Raw genomic sequence first — 20593 nt, forward strand, 5'->3', positions numbered from 1 at the left:
ACACGCCGGCAACCGCCTGATTATACAGCCACGTGTGCACACACACACACACACACACACACACACACACACACAAACACAAACACACACACCACAATTATCACTGAAAGGGTTTGGGGAGGGGCCGGTGTCATTGCGTTTGCTTTGTTTTAGAGTAAAAAGCTTTAATTCATGTGAGACTCGTTGTTGACCTTTGACCCACGTACGGGTTTGAAGGAGACAAAAGAACTGCTGAACAGATGTATGAAATGTGAGGAATGTATTTATTTTAGAGGGCAATCATGATATCCTACCAGCTTCTCAATGAAATTTATTTGGATTCACGGCATCTCACTTTATTCAAGTGTCTGCTAAATGACAAAATAGTGCCAACTATCTGAATTGAATATATATTCATCTATTTGAATCTCAATCAAGGCAATACAGTCACATTTAGTAATATGAAGGAAACCTATTAGGTCAAGAAAAACCGGAGGTGTTTATTGTAGTTAACAAAACGCAAGCATTAGACAACCACTGGCATAAACAATTATCTTTAGCAATATCAGGTACGGTTTATACTTGTTATGAATTCAAATGTAGAATATACAATGAAAGGCGACATTACAAAAGACATGTCGAAATGCACAGGTTTACATTTTTAATGTCATAGCAAATTTCCAACGTTGTGACCGTTGCGCTATTTGGTTTACTATTCACAGCAAATCAGTTTCAACCCTTTGGGTCAAAGCAGGTCATTCACATTTTTTGAGCTTGGGATGTTTTTGAAAAAATGTCCTTCCCACAGAATATTGCCATCAACTTGCATTCTGATTTCAAAACGTTTGGAACAATCCAGACATGGCGCCTCCCTTTGACAGTCAAACGTTCACATTCATGTCATCTTCTTCATCTTATCTACTCTACTACCCCTTCTCATTGCTATCCAATACATTTTACTTACACTTTACTTTTCTGTCATATTACATACAAGTAGCAGTCAAGTAAAAAAACAATTCACACATATATGAAAACACACATAGCTTTTCTGTATTATTAGTGGTGCGTTTGAATTGTTATAGGTATACGATATGAACCAATCAAACAATTAAACTATTTAAAACATATGATAGGATATAAAACAAGCATTTACCATTACACTGCAGTATAAAAAAAAAATAGGCCCAGACACAGGTTATAAATGATCTTCACTTTAAAGTTTAAATAACTACCCACCATCACACTGTATCGACTTAACAGCTACCCCTTAAATGTAGATAATCGGTAGTCGTCGTACAAACATTAAAAATAAGCCAAAAGACTTTAACTTTGTATATAATATCCAAAAGGCCATATGATACTGCATTGATGATAACATTGACGTCTATTTAGTGTCTAAAGAAGCCAGTTCCATTGGGAAACCACAACATATAGTACTGGATTCAACATGTAGGTGTTCAGAAAACCACGACCATCCACTTTCCACTCAGTAAGTCAAGCAAAAGTGAGAAAGTAAAACCACAATATCGTACAGAACACTGTTTGACAATGTACATTTCAGTTAGCTTAATTTTCTTGGTCCGCTTTCATAAAAGCAAAGGAATGTACTGCGACTAAGTATTGAGATCCAATACAAGATTCATCCAGCCCCACCTATCTTATCCATTAGCTTATACATCGACTTTCTCCTTCTTCTTGCTCTTCCTCAGGAACGAGGGAGTGCGGAACTTCTTCTTCTTCTTCTTATTCTCGCTTTGGGCGTCCCCTATCTTCTCCGCGGTTGTCATGGTGATCTCGACTGTGTCCGCCGTGCTCACGCTGAGCTTGGACACCTTGAGGCTCAGCTCCTCCTCCTCCTCGTCATCCCCCAAGTGGTTCCGCCCGTTTGTTACGGCATCTAGGGAGACAGACAAAGAAAAACAGTTAAATCTACAATTTTGGCCAGGATTACATGTCTGCCCATTGGGTGCCTATTGCCCTGCTAAGCAGCCTTGGGAAAAGGGATCCTTCTTCTATTATTTATTAGCCCTTTGTGTTAAGGGTTGAGGGGTGTCGTATAATGTGGGGATAAGAAGCCCTTTGAGGCTATAAATATGATTAGAGGCTTTACAAATAAACTCTACTGGAGTTTGACCGTGTCATCTGTGGCAGGAACTACCGAGAAAGAGATTTAATCTTTATGAATCAACCTGTTTTGGTGGCCTTTTAAAAAAAGGAGTATGAAGGGAGTTCATTCTCCTGGTCACCAATCAGTGCATTTGCCCTCATATATATGGTAACAGGTTAATAGTGACAACACTATCAAAAGCCAGACTATTTAGTCATCACACTTGTTGTACCGTTCTTGGCGGGCGTCATCAGAGGAGAGAGGGAGAGCGAGATGGTGGAGCCGTCAAACGTGGTCATCTCATCAGCGTCCGTGAGGTCGTCCGTATCTGTGGCGAGGAGTCAGTCAGTTGTCATCACGCTTAGAGGTCAGTCATACTCTTAGAGGTCGCTTCATCACCCTTAGTGGTCATTCATCGCAGAATGTGTTGCTCTAGCAAGTCAGTGCAGTGCGAATATGTATTAGTGGTAATATACATGACAAGTTGTCTGCAAAACACCTACGTTTGAGGATGAATGTTTGGTTGCATCTATATTATGACGATCATATCGAGAGCAGAAATGATTTCCAACGCTCTACCCTAAGTGCATCAGAGTGTTTTTAGGTAAGAAGTCTAAATAGGGAAAAAACTGTCAAATCCCAAAGACCAAAGAAATAATTCAGTCTGGCTAAATAACGGCTAATACTGGAGAGTACCGGAGCTAGTGGTAATACTAGGCTGTGCAGTATTGGTGCGGGTGGAGGTGCTGGGGTTACAAATGGGACTAGCGGTATGCCGTATTGGCTGGTGATGGTGGTAGAAGTGGTGTAGGTGGTGGTAGTTGTAGTAGTGTAGGCTGTGGTACTATGTAGGAGATAGGTTGTGGTAGCAGTGTAGGTGGTTATATGTAGAAGGTGGCTGGTAGTAGGGCTGGGCGATATATCGATATTTAAATTATATATATCGATATTTTTTCAAACGCGATATGGAACGAGACCATATCGTCAACATCGATATAATTTAATTTGCGTTGAAATTACAGCACATTTGTTCCAAATAACAGCAGTTTCGAACCGTGCCTGCTATTTCGTAACTCTGCTTATGTCTCTCCCGCCCTGCCTCTGGCTCACACACACAGTCTCTGCCCCCCCCGACCCTTCCACTCACGTCACTTTTTGAAATCGCGAAACATGGAGTCCGCCGGCACAAGCGGCTCCATGGGAGCTTGTTTGTAAGCGAAAGACCAACGGCTCCATAGTATGGAAATGGTTTGGATATAAGGTGTCTGACAAATTACAAATTCACGTAATTTGTAGAGAGTGCTTAAAAACTGTCGCAACCAAAGGGTTGCAATTCTGTGCATAATATTCTGGGGGCACACACAGCTTTTGGCCGTGATATTATATATTATAATGATACGAGGCGGAGGCAGTGTCTAGTCCACGGTTTATTCAACCATCAAACTGTATTCATTTCTGTACGGTAGGAATAGTAATGGTAAATCCAAACGGTAGGTAGGTATAGTAATAACGGTAACCCCACAGTAACTAACTTCAAGGTTTCTCACTCCGCGAGACCCAAACATAAAACATAAACAAGTAACCTAGCAACGCCCCCCCCCCCCCCCCCACACGCAGTCGTTACGATTCATAATATTTCGGAGGCGCACACAGCTTTTGGCCGTGATATTATATATTATAATGTTCTCAAATACGAGGCAGAGGCAGTGTCTAGTCTACGGTTTATTCAACCATCAAACTGTGTTCAATTCTACCCCCCCCCCCCCCCTCGACAAATATCGATATTTATCTTATATCGATATTCTGCTTGAAGATATCGAGATATGACTTTTGGTCCATATCGCCCAGCCCTAGCTGGTAGTAGTAGTTGTACTATGAAGGAGGTAGGTGTTGGTGGAGGTAGGAGGTGTACCTTCGTGGCCCTGCTGCCTCCGCTCCACAGCGTTCTTGTACTCCATCAGCTCTCTCTCCGTCAGACCGCTGAAGGGGTTGGGGGGCAGGGAGCGAGTCAGCTCCTCGTCCTCCACGATGAAGGCCTGGACCGCACAGAGGGAGGCGTTATCAAAACAAACACGGAGGATGGGCCGGCAGTCCCTAATGTGGAGCTGCTGCCAAGCTAACTTAAGTCAACCTCTGTGGTTGTTTGAAGAAAACAAAAACAATAAACCAAGAAGTTTTCTTTAGAACTACATTCTTCCATTCATCCATGAATGTGTGATTGGACCTGGGGACTCTTAAACGGGCTACACTGCATTATAAGTATGCTCAATATTTAAAATATATCAAACACTCACAGGTCCTTTTATGGTGTCCACTACGATGCCAGCCAGTAATTGAGACTTGGGTCCCGGCGTCATCTGATCGCATCTGTTCTGGTCCCGTATCTACAAAAACATACACACACACACTTACATTATCATGCAGCAGAACCTTTAACCAAAGGGACAGTCAAATTGTATTTGTTACATGCCTTTGAGGAGCGGGTCGGTTAGTTGCCGTCTTAAACAAGGATGCCTACAAATGTGGACATTGGGGTTCGAACACGGAACCCTTGGGTTTGAGAGTTAAAACACCTGACCACCAGTTCCTATCGCCCTTCCACTCTACATTAACATAACTTTCTCGATGTCTTCCAGCATTGGGCCTTGTGGAGGAGCAAGTGGTGGCTACATTCGCTCCGTCAGCTGATAAGGTCTTTCAGTAATGGCCGGGGACTCTGTGATTGATTATGTGTGAAACCCAGAGCAGGGGCCTGAAGGGCTGGTGTTTGTATCAAATCAATATTAATTTGCTTGAGGAATGAGTTTAGCGGTGAGTCTTTTACATAATGGAGGATGCAAAGTTGCTGCCGTTTGGGAGGGCAACAGTGAGAAACCTAAAGAGCTGAGGGCAAGGCCAATCACAGACAGCACAGTTGACTGCATGCTGGTAGCCATATTTACATTACTGTCAAGTCAAGCCAATTTTTTTTGTATGGCCCTTAATCAGAGTTCCAGTCTCAACAGGCTTCGCAGGAGGACGAGAGTATAAGACCGAACCCTAAGCCCTCTAAAGGCCAAGGAAAAACCACAGCTCCTCAAACCAACACTTATGAAGACTTAAGAAGAAAGGCAGGATTACATTAGGGTGTTACACCATTTTAACATCAATACTTTCTTTTACACTAAATACATTGGATTTTGAACCCCAAACCCTTCAGCAGAGTCTAACACCATTACACCAGGTAAGGGTCAACTGTATGTCCATTTTTGAACTATTAATACTGTACGTCAGTTTTTTGGAATATGTGATGTGTTAAGTGTAAGTAAAAGTTATGTATTGTCCAACTGACCCTGTTCCTCTTGTCCAGAACATCTGTGGGGTTGGTGTTGAGAGGAACAAACTGGTTGAGATCCTCAATCTTTATGGGGGTGCCCCTGTTTGTGCCCGGCTCAGAAGACTGCATCCACTGAAATAGAAAATAAACCAGAGATTGTGAGCGGCAGATTCTTTTTTAGGGGGGGTAAACACAATGTTCAAATTACATTTTTGACAGTTGGATTTATTCTTATCATTGGATTCAATATCTTCCAACGGTAATTTACCAAATGTCCACAAGGGGGCAGTGTTATATCAAGGAATATAAAGGAGTCTGGGTTTGTTCAGAATGGCTGGTTGGGAGGGTCTAGAGTAAACATTGAATGCACTATCATCACACACACACACACACACACACCAAACTGTCAGTAAGCTTTGCCTGTCGTTATAAATTTTTGCATAAACTCAAAATACCAGAAGGCTTCGAAGACCAGTTTGTATTAATTCTCACGGTATTATTAACTAATATTTCATAATCTAGTAGACACAGTCATCAAAAGCAACCTACAGTTATTTGTTTCTTTACTTTGCCTGGGAACCGTACAGACAAACTATTTTATTACACAATATTTACTAATTTGGCAGAAACCTTCCGCCAAAGCAACATATATAACAATTTGGTAGACTGCTGACAAATGATTAACCTTGTTTTCGGACTTCTATGGCTACTCTTTCCAGATGTGCTTCCAAGGCATTTACTTTGTGTTTGTAGTAATTCCATCTCCAGTCCTGATTGTATGCTTTGATGGGTGCGTTGGATTAAACCACCTACTGCTCAATGAGTCCCTCTCTATATGTATATAAATATGTGTGGATGAAAAGCGGTGCCAAGCGGTACTCACGGTGGTCTTGGTGCGGGGGCTGCACTCCCCGCTGGCGGAACGCTCCGGGACATGGACCTTCAGGTAGCTGTGGGGCGAGGTGAGCCAGCGGGTCCTCTCCTTCTGCTGCTTCTGGGCCAGGAGCTTCATCGGGCTGGCCAGCATCTGGCCGGGGTCGCCATCGGCAACGCCGCCGCAGAGCCCGACCAGGGACAGGGCGGACACCGTGGCCGGGATCTCCACGTCGTTCTTGGACGGCGGCTTTTCCCGCACGATGGGGTTGCGGTGGGAGTAGCCGGTGCGATACCCCTGGAGGTTCAGAGGGAGAGACACTCTTTGTTTTAGTGTACACGTAAAGGCAAAAAGGAAACACTTTTCTTCCATCCCGGCTTCTACATAGCAGAGAACCATCTAATCATGAGATCAGGACTGGAGTGGCCACAAAAAGGGCCGTGCGATTTGGTTTCTAAAGAACCAAACAACTGGAGTCGATGAGTAGACTGGTCGGTAGCTTAGTTTGGCGTTTTCATAAGAAAAAGTGCATAATCGTTGTTGTATTGTCTGAATTGCAGTATTAAAGTATTCTTTAATAGGGTTATATTTAACAATTATTCGCCGAGGGTGAAGTGAATAGTGGGGAATAGCGGAGCCCGAGGTGAATAATTGTCTTAGTATATACTACCTGAACACTCCAAAATTAAACAAGATAACAATTTTTGCCGACATTTATTTGTTTTTATTAGCGTTTTATTAGTTTTTATTAGCGTGACGAGATGACCGTCATGCTATCCCGAGTTTGAGATCTCAATCATGGGATATTGCCCAATATCCAGATATAGCGAACCAATCAAATTGCGCCATCTCAGGAGGTTCACAAGTAGCATATACTAATATTGTATATGTTCCCCTTGTTTTAGCACAGTATATATTTGCCTGTTTGTCTTCTTCGACCACTTTATGTTGTTGGTAAATGTATCCCTGTTTGCTGTTGTTAAGCATCCTTTTTGTTCGAAAAGCTGAAATATAGCTAAAGGCTAAATAAAGCTTTTCTTGCTGGTATAACGTTAGAACATTCGAGTCTCTCTAACTTCCCAGCGAGAGCCTCATCCTCAGATGATCTCTCCTCTCTCTCTCTCTCTGTGCGCACTAGAGCAGAATGTTTGTCGTACGCATGCATGCTGCTGCGTGGGATTATGTTCTTGAAATAGACAAGTTAATAATAATAGGAAAAACAACATGGACGACTGAAAAAATATACATTGTTAATTTTGTTTAGTAAACATATTATGATGGCTTTGTATTAACAATATAGTGGCGATTTGGGTATTCAATCATGTTTTCCATTATCAAGTTTCTCTTGTTTTTGTTATGTTTCTTGTTAATTTGTGTTTTCTTTATAAACAAACTAACGTCATAGAAGCGGCGTAGACTTGTTCTTCCCACTGTTTCCCACCGGCTTCTTGCAGTAATAATTGTGCATTAAGGGGGTGCTGGCGGTCTTTGCTCAGCCCCTGCCTGTGACGTTCTCTGCTCTATACCGTTTGCATATGAGGTGGGCCGCAAAAGGTCTTGATGACAAGTTGGTGTCCTCACCTAAAGTCACATGCTGGGAAGAACTGCACTAGAGGGCTTCAAGGCATGGTAAAAACTCTCTATATAGCATAAATATATCAAACCAGTACGCACTGTGTTGAGGGAGCAAGAAGGGGGATTAGGGTGGTGGAGCTAGTGGGTGACGCCGCGGTCAATTTTTCAGAGAAAACTGTTAAAAACATATCAGACGGCAAACCAAGACCAGCCCACCGACTGGTGTGTGTGTGTGTGTGTGTGTGTGTGTTCATTCCATACAGTGCTCCATGCCATCTGGAAGTGAGGAGGAAGGAAGGGGTGTGTGTGTGTGTGTAGGGGGAGGGGGGGATATGTGTTCTGATCACAGCTGCAGCCCCCACCACCACCAGCACCAGCACCCCCACCACCCAACAGACCACAAATAGCTACCACAACCCACTCTCTTTAAACATATAATGTAGTATAAACACACACACACGCACCACATTTGCACATACACACACACACGGACACACATGCAGACACACACACATAGGCACTTGTTAAGAGGATTGAACATGTACTTCATCATCGGGCACTTGTCATTGGCCGATAAAGACAGTGTAGCGGTTTGATGGATTGATGGATGTAACCAATAGCGGTCGTGGCATTGCGACGGTAAAGATAAAAGTGCTCCCACGTACTGAAACTATTGCAGAACTAGGTCAGACATGGGGTTTCTTTCATGTTGTTTGGTTTAAGGGAGAGTTAAGAAAATGACGCCAATTAATTTCACACATAGCTTCCAGCTATTTTACCCAAACAACATCTGCCAATAGGACTGACAGGATATGTAAAAATAAAATAAAATAAATGAAAGTATGCATGCACGTCGTTCTCCTTCGGATCCACTGTTTTTCGCGTTGTGTAATCAGAAACATCCCAAGGAAGTTGAGGAGGGAGAGGCAGGAGGAGGAGGAAACATCATGGGTAACACAGTGGGTGTGGAGAGGTCAGAGGTCACTCACCAGGTTGTCTAGCATCCTCATGAGGGACTCGAACTCGGCCTCGCCCACCTTCCACTTGAGCTCGTTGTCAATGGTGACGCCTCCCGCCGCAACCCCCTGCGTCCGCGGCTTCAGCCTATCACGGTCCAGCACCACCAGGTTGGCCACTCCCCCAGAGCACCTCAGTGCTCCGACCTGGAGAGAGACAAGATGGAGATGAGATCCAATGAAAACGCCGCACAGCTCATACATTTTTGTTTGCGTAAAGGAACATCCCACTGGTTGGCGTGCTGTTTTACTGAGAACCAGCAGCCCTGCAGGCAGAGCACCGAAGATGATAACATCGGATCTGGGATCCCCTTCCGTGGGTCAGATCTGGGTTCACCTACCCATAGTCAGATCTGGGTTTACCTTCCAATAGTCAGGTCTGGGTTCACCTTCCCATAGTCAGGTCTGAGTTCAGCTACCCATAGTCAGGTCTGGGTTCACCTGCTTATAGTCAGGTCTGGGTTCACATTCCCATAGTCAGGTCTGGGTTCAGCTAGCCATAGTCAGGTCTGGGTTCACCTGCTTATAGTCAGGTCTGGGTTCATCTACCCATAGTCAGGTCTGGGTTCACCTTCCCATAGTCAGGTCTGGGTTCACCTTCCCATAGTCAGGTCTGGGTTCACCTGTTCATAGTCAGGTCTGGGTTCACCTTCACATAGTCAGGTCTGGGTTCACCTGTTCATAGTCAGGTCTGGGTTCACCTTCCCATAGTCAGGTCTGGGTTCACCTGCTTAGTCAGGTCTTGGTACGCCTGGTCATAGTCAGGTCTAGGTTCACCTACCCTGAATCAGCTCTTGGTTCCCCTACCCTGAGTCGGATCCTCTCGTTTGCGTTCCCCTTCATACACTTGTCTGACTTGTGACATCGACCACCTCTACTTCCTGTATGTCTTATGGTACGGCCAGCCACGAGCTCAAAGCTCGGAGATGCTAAGCCCAAATGGTCAATCTGTGAATGTCCTGTGCAATGCAATGTCTACGCGATTATTTAGTGATTTGGCAAATGCTTTTATTAAAAGTGTCTTACTGTGAATTCATTGAAAGGACATTAAGGAGCAGATAAGGTGGTTCGGGCCCCCTGCTCTAGGAGGCCCACAGGTTAGGCTGCAGATGTGGGGGTAACCAACCCAGTGCCCTGCAGCTGGACCACACCTTAAACACTACACCATCATGCCCCCATAAAAGTACATCACGTGTTTCTGTATTTGAAGTTTAACAAGTTGTAAAAAATGGGCAAAATGGGCCGTTATATAGAACAGGCACATGCCATCTATACGTTGGGTGTGTAAGCATGTGTATTTGTGTACGTTTATAAATAAATAAATAATAATAAATAAATATATATATACACCAGTCAGTCAGTTATTTCTGAAAAGAAGTGCGCTGCTTGTTGGAACAACAGGCCGTTGCTATGGCTGCAGCTCTTCCACTGTAGAATCAAACTGCACATTTGTATTTTAGCAGAAGCAATTTAATCATTTTTTAATACATTTTGGTTGTTATATTATGTGCACAGGATTGATTTCTTTAGTGGGTAGCTGTGTAATAAGCGGGATACTGTACAGGGTGATTCAAGGGGTTTCATTTTCAATAATGTCCAGCTGGCCTTACATTCTACCTTACATCCCTGTATGAGGTGTGAGTGCAGCTGTCTCATTGTTGAGGCGTAGGAGCAAATATGAAAGCAGCTCAGAAAGAGATGCAGTCCAAACAGCGAAGCCCTTGCGGCACGCAGAGCTAACAAAGGAAGGGTCTGAACAGCATTGGCTCCACCAGGCTATGGAAAGCAGACTCTAGATCACATATTTAAACAAGCTCTGCTCACACACAGACTTAGCATATTGTGCACTTCACTTTCAGCACAGGTGATGCCTTCAAAGACTAAAAATAGCCGTGCTGCAGTGCATTGTGTCCTTAAAGCGCTTTCTCCAAGTTTAGAGCCAAGAACGGATTTGCATTATGAATATGTTAAAGAGTAGAATCGAACATATGTTACCATATCATGCAGCCACTCCACATAGAATAACAGTACACAGTACCGTCTACGCAGTGAGGCAAACGAACACCACCGGTACACCCTGATGTCTAGAATTGTTTGGTTTAGTCTATTTGACAATTTTGGAAATAGACCAAGACACCTGGTCATAAATAAAATCAACGAGGATGATCACGACAAAGTTAGAAAAATATTTCCATATACATAACCGATTTAACACCTTTTTGCAATACATTTATGTGTGTACTCTATTCATCAACCTTTCTTTTTCTTTGCTAATGAAGCTGGTTAGGGTGGTTTTGAGCTGTTAGCCAATGATGAGTCAACCGGAAAAAGGAATCATATTAAACTGTACGCGAAAATGATCAAGAAGTAATGCAGACTCAAACCAAACCATGCAGTCATCCATCTTGGAAAAACCGTGACACAGTTCTGTGCCACAGAGTAATGTAAACAAAGGGTTTTGTTGTACCTGAATCTCGCAGGCCTGCTGGGAGTGGTAAACATAGTAGAAGGCCTCCTCTATGGTTTCTCCCAGAGCCACCAGACCATGGTTCTGCAGCACTACAACCTATAGAAGGAACACTTGGTTACATGCATTACAGTCAATTAATACATACTATATGCACTATCTGCCATTACAAATGTCTGTTCAAGTCTGCATTTATGTCGGGGCCAGGACAGTGTCATGCTATGGTGTTCTGTATCCCAGACAAAAGGGGCTGGGTCTTAACCTGTAGGCATCATTAAGCCGAGACGCCCTAATCCCTAACTGCTCCTTTATGACCAATATCGGAATTTACTGTATGTGGTCTCGGAAAACAGCGTTTACTTAAATAAGCAAATGATTGCAATAGTTAGGTCCTTAGAGGTGCACTGAGAAGTATCCTTAGAGGTGTGTAATAGCAAAAATCTGATGTGAAATATAACATGGGTCATTTTTTAAAGTGAAATTCTAATGACAAGGCAAGGGTCCTCTACATACTAAGAAATAAAGCATGACTAAATAATTATATTAGTTATTACATAACGATAATAACACATCCAAAACAAGTATATAAAAAGATGTGGGGAAGCATCTGGCTGTGATGTGGGGCGCTACCTTGGCGTTTGGACCCAGAGCCTTCTGGAACGCCATCTTCTCGTCCCTGCCATCCAGGTCCCCATGGTAACCGAAGTAGCTGAGGTCGCCCAGCAGCAAAGCCTCCTGGGAGATGGGCAGGAGGCCGCACTTCATGGAGGACACCTGCGGGACGCCGAGGAAGGACCGACTCTTTACTGATGACTCTTAGGCATGGTCGAGGAGGTGCAAAACATTCAATGACAATTCAACATCCTGTTTGGCTATGCTGCTGCTCCTATTTCGCCATCTCCCGCACATGGGGCAGTAGCCGGTCTGTCTGCCAGTAAGAGGAAACGCGTGCAATTACATTCATTAAACTGGGGTCATTTTGAGTCCATATTCATTCATTCATCTCATTCAAAATGTTTTAACTTTGTGCATTTAAGATGAAATTTGGACTAGGATCTATTCATAGCATTATGTAACCTGTAAACTGTAATAAGTTGTTTTGTTGTTGTTTGGGTTTCCTTTAAACCTTTTCAATAACAACAGTACAGCACCGTCAGAAACGGAGACACAAATAACAGGCATCATAAAAAAAGGTCACGACTCCAACTGAAGCACCGTCACGCCGCTGCTCACAGGATTGAACTTAAAACGATGGTCTGTGTATCATCTGCTGTGCGCTATAAAACCTTTACAGGCCAACCTCAAAGGCGTGGATCACTCTAATGACCAAGGAAGGGAACATAATGAGGGGTGTACAGGGGGGAGCGCGTTGGTCCGGGGAGCGCTCTGCCAGATCCCCTCCCCGAGGCAGCCGAGAAGCGCTGCACTCAATCTTGTTTACATCTCTGTTACAGATCCAACACACACACACACACAGACACACACACACACACACACACACACACACACACATACTTACAGCGGCGGTGGCGGGGGTGTGTATGTGCACGATGCACTTGACATCAGGGCGCATGGCGTAAATGGCGGCGTGAGGCGCGAAGCCAAACATGTCCACGCCCAGATCGGTGGAACCGCGCTCGACCACTTCGCCGACGATGTTCACCTTCACCTGAGGGAGACGAGAGGCGGGGGATCAGGTTAGAGGAGGAGGAGGGGGGTGGTCATCTTCCGGAACAGCCAGGGGGATAACGGAACATAACCTACTTCCACTTCCCTGGTAATAGCAATCTGAAACATTTGGGGCATGACTTGAAATACATAGGTCCCTGTCGGTTCATTTCCGACAAGGTACGTTGGGGTAGGGCATTCAGCTATTTCCTTTTAGTTTCCAAACAGATACGCTTCAACCCTCCAGCTATACCTTGATGGAAATTCTACTTACCAGATTGGCTGCAGAGACCTCCGCAAAGGACAGACCCTGGGGACCCATCAGAATGTGATCCTGCTCTTTGCTGACTCGTATCTTTGGAGTAAACAAAACCAAACAAAGGCTTTATAATGAGGCTCTGATGGCATAAACTCTTTATTTTATTTTAGACTTTTACTCTTTCGACTTTCGATCATTTCGATCATCAACCATTATAACTGTACATACGGTAAAACATCCTGATATTGTAATTTGTCATGAGTGAAATGGTAAGATATCACCACACTTTTAATGGAGTTTTATACTTTCCAACTTCTTTTGATTATTGATGAAGCATATCTATCAGTAGAAAGGAAACAGCAATATTCTGACTCCACAGAAGGAAAGTGCAGGCATAGCCCAGATGTACTTGTATACTTGTATTTGGTACAACCATATGAACCGGTCCTGTTTAATTTTTTGTCATCCATGTCATCAGAGGGCAAGTAGGGGCTTAAGCTTCTTGCTCAAAGGTCCCTACAGATTAGACTGCGGGGTTCAAACTCAAGAGCCTTTGGGCTGGGGGGAGTCCCCCATTCAAACAGTGGGACCGCCGACTCAGAGGAGGTGCTCACGGTGGCGTAGGAGCTGGTGAAGCGGGCCCAGCTGAACAGGTCCATCAGCCGGTAGAGGCTGGCCAGCTTACAGCGGCTCTGCTTCTCTCCCTTCACGAAGGTCGGGGGCTCGGTGGCGTGGAGGTCGTTCACCGGCGTCACCGCCCCGATGCCTGCACCAACACAACCATACAGGTAATCAACAGGGATAAGTAATGAATAGGGATATTGTTGTTATTTATTCATTTAGCAGGAACTTCAGACCTATCCAAAGCCAGTGATTTGAGTTACATGTCATTAAGGAGCCGTTAGGGGCCATCAGTTAGGGGTTACTCAACAATGCCCACAGGTTAGGCGTCGGACATTGGGAGAGCGAACCCAGTGCCGTTTGACTAGAGCCGTACACCCTAACACTACCATGCCCCCCATCCATATGCCTTTAATACCCTTCTATAGGATACCCTATCTCTGATACCTTCTGAACATTAACTTTTGTTAACGTTCAGTGTAAACTAGTACCAATCTATTTGACTGTATCCATAGCAACATGCCAAGTGTTGTACACATGAATGCAAAACCAATCTAGCTAACACATGTTCCCTTATCTGTGTGTTTGCTGGTTACAAAACACAGTTATTCTATTGGCGGCACACAAACGGGTAATTGTGAGAATGAGTCCTCCCAATGTGCCCACACATCACATGGTCCTTATGTATACCCTAAATGGCGAAAACCTCAACGTGGCATTTCTCCTCCACTCTTGCAACTAGCTTTGGGCACTTTTATGCCACATTACTAAATAAGGGCAATTTACTAAAAAAAGAAGATTCTCTAGGTTATGGCCTCCTAAAAAAAGAACCTTTGGGAGAAAACAGTTTGGATGTGGCTTTGCTCCAGTGCCCGGTGTTTACATATTTCGTCAGATCGCTGACACTTGAGACGTTTTAAGGTTTTTAAAGCAACACAGAGGGTGAAACGGCGCCGCTATCTGCTATCGAGCACGAGGGGGAAGTTAACAGAAACATTCTGTATGGAGAATGTGGTCAACAACAACAACTTTTGGGCCCGTTCAGCTGCTGAGTGGTGCGCTGGTCACAAGGCCCTGAGCCTCTCACTCGGCGAACAATAACCATATTCAGACCGGGAAATAAAGTGAAGGAAAGCAAAGATGAGTGCAGCAGTGCACAGAGGCCAGAGGAGAGACGCGTTTCGCACAAAGACAGATCCACACACATAGACACACAACAAAAATAAAAAGGACACACACACACAGATAGACCAATGAACACACATATATATACATGGACACATACATACACGCTAATATATCTGGAAGGACGGAAACACACACAAACATTAACACACACACACACACACACAAGTAGACATTAAGGCACAGACACACACACACACACACGTACTGCTGGGGGAGGTGAGGGGGCCGGCGCCCCCCATGGTACTGGCTGTGATGAGGTCAGCGATGTGTCGCAAGGCCAGCAGGCCTGCTGGGCTGCTTCCCTTGGTAGTCTGGTCCTGGATCAGGCCCTCCAGCTCCTCTTTAAACACCTACAGAGTCAGGGACGTTGAGCTTAGACATGCATGATGTATACAGGTCAGATATAGTGTGATATACCGACAGTGATGTTTACAGAAATGGAGGAAGACCAGTCATGCAATGGCCCTATTCCCAGGAAATAGTTGGATTATTCAACTCTATCCCAGCCATTACCTCATTTTTGTTTTTTTAAACACATCTGGGGTCCACCAAGGATTTGGTCTAGGCTGCTTCTGTTCAAGTGGGAGTATGTCAATTCTTTGCATACTCCCACTTTTTCAAAATTTTGAAAAAACAACAATATAGCCTACCAAAATGATGCAGAAGATAGTCAAATGTACATTTTTTTATCAACAGGGGACTATGGTCCAATGCTTTTGACTCATCACATGCATTGAGCAAATCAATGCCTGGATGTGCCATCATTCACTCAAGCTGAATAAAGATAAAACTGAAATTAGTATTTTTGGTGCCACGGGTGAACAAGTAAAAGTAAATGCTTGTGCTGAATCTCATCATTGCAGACTAAACACAAAGTCCCAAATCGTATAAAGCAGTGAAGTGTATGAGGCACTAAATGGGTTAGGACCAAAATACATGTGTGATCTGTTTGTGTGTTATTAGAGCTGTTCTCAGGTCATCAGGGACCAACCTGCTCACGGTTCCCAGGGTTGATCACAGCATGGTGAAGCAGCTTCTAGTTTCCATGCAAAACAGATCTGAAACACTTCCCCGAATATGTGAGGTACAAGAAATAACTCGTACCTCATCAGTCCTCCAAAAATAATAGAAGATGTTTCTTGCATTTCAATTTTTTTTTTTTCTTGTCCTTTACAGTTTTCTATCACTTCCTTTATTTTTAAAGCTCTACGAATGGCCTTGTGTTGTAATGGTGCTTTTTAAATAGTTTGCCTGTCCTTATATTTTTAGAATATTGTACTTTACACAATTGTATTAATTTGTAACTTATGTGGTACCTTCCTTTACTTTGAGTGCTTTGGCAATGTCAATTGTGTGTTTTCTTTGCCACCAAAGGCCTTTCACACACAGAGCGCGAGAGAGAGAGAGAGAGAGAGAGAGAGAGAGAGAGAGACAGAGAGAGACAGAGAGAGACAGAGAGAGACAGAGAGAGAAACAGAGAGAGTGTGGACTAATCAGTTACCACCGGGGTTAAACAGGCAACCAGTAGGTTGCCTTTCCTACAGGAAATAATGTGAGGGGAAGTAAGTATAAAATTGATTCAATTTAACAATGGGTGATCCTTCTACTTCAGACAGGAGCGGTATGATATAGATAAAGACAAAAGGCCATGGATATGGTGTGTTCGACTTCCAGGCCAAAGATTCAAACCCCAACTAACCCAGATTCTAGGCCATTACCAGACCTAGCACCAACCCTCTACCTACTGAATAACAATACAGTAAAATAGTAGCAAATAGTAACAGACTTAAAAAAAAAAAGGCTTAGTGCCGCAATGTTGCGTGTATCCACGCCTCGAGTGCATAGCATACCAAAATGGGTTGTGGTTGGTGCAGATTTATCTCACACACACTTTGATTGAGCTCATGTGTCTCTTTCCGCTGTGAAATGATGAGAGGAGGTGAGATGGAGGTGGGCACGACAACATATCACTGCAATTCCTGTTTGTTTTGTGTGTTTGCACAGCCTAACCTAGAACCTCTTCCCCATTTCTCTCTCTTTTACCACCTTTCTCTTTCTCAGGAGATGGGGGTGAACAATCACAGGCCTTCGTATCACAAGTAAAAAAGAAAATCTATCTCATTGTGTGTGTGTGTGTGTGTGTGTGTGGGTGTGTGTTTTTGTGTGAGGGCATATGTGCGTTTTTGTTCAAGACTCTGATATGTATATGTGGGCGCAAGCATGTGTGTGTGTGTCTGTTTGTGTGCACGAGTGCGTGCATTTGTCTGTGCTGGGCTGTATGCGAGTCTGACTCTGATGTGCGTCTGTGTGCGTGGGCATGTGTCTCTCCGTGTGACATGACTCAAGGAGAGAGAGAGAACTTTGTTGTTTATATGAAGACCGCCTATCAACTTACCCCTGCAGAGAGTGGCTTTGAGAAACCAATCCTTCCCCTTCTAAAAAGGTTTTCTCTCTGTCTCTCTCCGCAGTCAGGCTCGATAGCGTTCGGCTTATGCTACAGTTCCCATGGCGACGCGCCGGCCGCTCCACTTGTTGGGCCCGTTACGCAATCGCAGGCAAAATGTGTGCGTGGGCTCATCTTATTTCCATCCACTTCAGAAACCCTGTGTCTGTTCCCTGCGTCTCTACTCGGCACTCTGCTTCTATTTAATGAGCTTCACGATGACGGTGGATTAGAGTTGATAATAGAGCGCGATCTGGTTAACTTATTCTACGTAGCTGGTCCCTGGTTCTTTGTCTATTACACATGACCTGATAACTAACAGCTATGATCCTGAGAAGATCATAACCGACAACAGCGGCGGCTGCCTAGAATCAACACTGAATCAAAGTAGCAGATTAAATGCAATTGATCCTGCCTTCATGCCTTCTTTCTAGGAATACGAACGGCAGCAAAGTTAGATTGCTGTATATAGGACATACTTTAAACTCAAACGTGTCAGAGAATATTTGAGCGATTTCTGTGCGCCTTGTCTCCAAACAATGACACATTCCATCGCCTGCCGCATGAATCCCAGCGAATAAAAACACTGAATACTTTGCCGCTGATATTTACCTTATACCCACAGGGCGGGATTAGGGACCAACTGGGTGTAGGGGTATGTGCATTGGCACGGCACTTCACTTTGATATAGAAGTAGATTGCAGATTCTACATTTGCCAGTGCACAAGAAAATATACACCAAAAGTTATATTTAGAGCTAGGGTCTATGTATTACCTGGGGAGGATCTGTCTGCTCTGTACAGAGTTATGTTGTGTATATATATACTGAGCTGTAGAGGATCTGTCGGATCTATACAGAGTTAGGGTCTACATACTGGGCTGTGGAGGACCTGTCTGTTTTATATAGAGCTAGGCTCGACATACTGGGCTGTGGAGGAACGGTCTGATCTATAAAGATCTAGGGTCTACGTACTGGGCTGTGGAGGAACGGTCTGATCTATATAGATCTAGGGTCTACGTACTGGGCTGTGGAGGAACGGTCTGATCTATATAGATCTAGGGCCTACATACTGGGCTGTGGAGGAACGGTCTGATCTATATAGATCTAGGGTCTACGTACTGGGCTGTGGGGGAACGGTCTGATCTATATAGAGCTAGGCTCGACATACTGGGCTGTGGAGGAACGGTCTGATCTATATAGATCTAGGGTCTACGTACTGGGCTGTGGAGGAACGGTCTGATCTATATAGATCTAGGGTCTACATACTGGGCTGTGGAGGAACGGTCTGATCTATATAGATCTAGGGTCTACGTTCTGGGCTGTGGGGGAACGGTCTGATCTATATAGAGCTAGGCTCGACATACTGGGCTGTGGAGGAACGGTCTGATCTATATAGATCTAGGGTCTACATACTGGGCTGTGGGGGAACGGTCTGATCTATATAGATCTAGGGTCTACGTACTGGGCTGTGGGGGAACGGTCTGATCTATATAGATCTAGGGTCTACGTACTGGGCTGTGGGGGAACAGTCTGATCTATATAGATCTAGGGTCTACATACTGGGCTGTGGGGGAACGGTCTGATCTATATAGATCTAGGGTCTACATACTGGGCTGTGGGGGAACGGTCTGATCTATATAGATCTAGGCTCTACATACTGGGCTGTGGAGGATGTGGGTGACCCTCTTCTTCTGCTCCATCATGGTGATGTCCTCCCTGAGGTCCGGGGACAGGGTTCTGGAGCGATCCGCCTGGTCGATGCGGTCCACAAAGCGATCTTTGGGGTGGTTGCTGGTCAGCGAGAGGGTCAGAGACCCGGGCGCCGGTCTCACGTCAACTAGACTCATGTCTCTGGATGTGTTCCCCTCTCTCTGTCTCTGTCCTGTCGGGACGTCCTGGAGGGTTAGGCTCTGGGTCGCAGAAGAGAGAGGAGGAAAGTATGTCAAAACTCAGCACATTATGGATAGCAATCCACGAAAAAGGGTATTGTTAAGGTAATAACATGTGTTGTAACTTATCTTATACTTCACAATGAATTTATTCCAACCATCCAGTACAATAGAATAAAAAGAGATCAACTAAAAGAGATAATTTAGTTATACATGCGATGGATGTATTGTTTATCTGAGTCTGTAGACTTTGTACTACTAGAGTTCAGCTGGGGTTTTCTTTTTCACGTATGCATAACACACACACAAACACACACACACACACACACACACGCCAATACACAACCGCCATCAAATTGAGGTAATGCAAAACGGCTCTTGAGCTTAGGGGTAGATGAGTTGGGGGATGGAGTGAAAAACGGTTTACCTACAACTCAAGCAAACAACCAAGCAAATACAAAGACCACAGCAGTGGGCCTCGCATGCAAATTAGATACTTTAAAAGAGTTCACACATCTGCTCGGCTGGAGGGGTGGGGATGGCTTGTAGCGTTGGGGAGAAGTACGCGCAAATGCAAGAAAGCAATACTACAATCGGAAATAAGGTATTTCAAACTGGGATGGAAACCTGTCATAAGCGAAAAGTAGTGTGTAGATATTTGGAGAAATAACAACCAGCAACAAACTTTCACACCCCGAAAAAACGTTTAACATTAAACTCGACTTTGTGTGAGTATACCTTGGTCCGCAAAAGAAACAGACAACTTACTAACTAAACACCGATTGAAAACAGATTGTAAAGAGCCCAAGAAAAAGAAGAAATTACCTGCAAAGAAACCCTTCAGTAGTAAAAATAAACGATACCAAGGATATTGAATCTCCTATCCCGGATAATCCTCGAACATTCAAACAGTTGTTAACATCGATCTTCGACTATTTCTGCGGTGTTGTAGCGCTCATCCGTGCAGCGTGTGGAGGAGGTTGGCTGGCCGACTGGGAGATTGAGCAGAAAGCGGGCGGCCGCATGGAGAGTGTGGGTGTGTTTGTGTGGGAAAAGGAAAAGTGACCATGTGACTTACATTTATCCACCCACAACTAGGCCCTCTGTGTGCACTTTTTACACTTGGCGGGACAAAAACCTGGGGCACACACGCACACACACACACACGCACACGCGCGCGCAGACACACA

At 44.4% G+C, this 20593-nt stretch overlaps 1 protein-coding gene across 2 annotated transcripts; it reads right to left on the minus strand.

The window, feature by feature from the left end:
- Positions 1-471: 471 nt before the first annotated feature.
- add3b (adducin 3 (gamma) b) lies at positions 472-20382 on the minus strand. Of its 2 annotated transcripts, XM_079731056.1 has the most exons (15): positions 20229-20382; positions 19173-19424; positions 15276-15420; positions 13876-14027; positions 13277-13357; positions 12854-13003; positions 11965-12108; positions 11335-11433; positions 8841-9014; positions 6286-6573; positions 5418-5534; positions 4381-4470; positions 3999-4122; positions 2319-2414; positions 472-1876 (listed from the first exon to the last, which is right to left on the minus strand). In XM_079731056.1, exons 2-15 carry the CDS (start codon positions 19359-19361, stop codon positions 1650-1652), a joined length of 2076 nt encoding a protein of 691 aa, XP_079587182.1. In that variant the 5' UTR covers positions 19362-19424; positions 20229-20382; the 3' UTR covers positions 472-1649. The 2 variants fall into 2 exon arrangements, with proteins under 2 accessions (XP_079587182.1, XP_079587183.1); XM_079731057.1 differs by lacking the exons at positions 19173-19424; positions 20229-20382 and adding an exon at positions 18389-18395.
- Between the last annotated feature and the right edge of the window lie 211 nt (positions 20383-20593).

Source organism: Pollachius pollachius, assembly GCF_949987615.1.
Source record: "Pollachius pollachius genome assembly, chromosome: 2".
Taxonomy (NCBI): Eukaryota; Metazoa; Chordata; class Actinopteri; order Gadiformes; family Gadidae; genus Pollachius; species Pollachius pollachius.

Bases quoted from the DNA above. Each gene is read 5' to 3' on its own strand.
- add3b (XM_079731056.1), bottom strand. From the start codon at position 19,361: ATGAGTCTAGTTGACGTGAGACCGGCGCCCGGGTCTCTGACCCTCTCG. The intron at 6,574-8,840 runs GTGAGTGACCTC...CTGAACCTCCAG, and splicing joins TGAGGATGCTAGACAACCTG to GGGTATCGCACCGGCTACTC. The intron at 1,877-2,318 runs GTACAACAAGTG...CTGTCTCCCTAG, and splicing joins GATGACGCCCGCCAAGAACG to ATGCCGTAACAAACGGGCGG.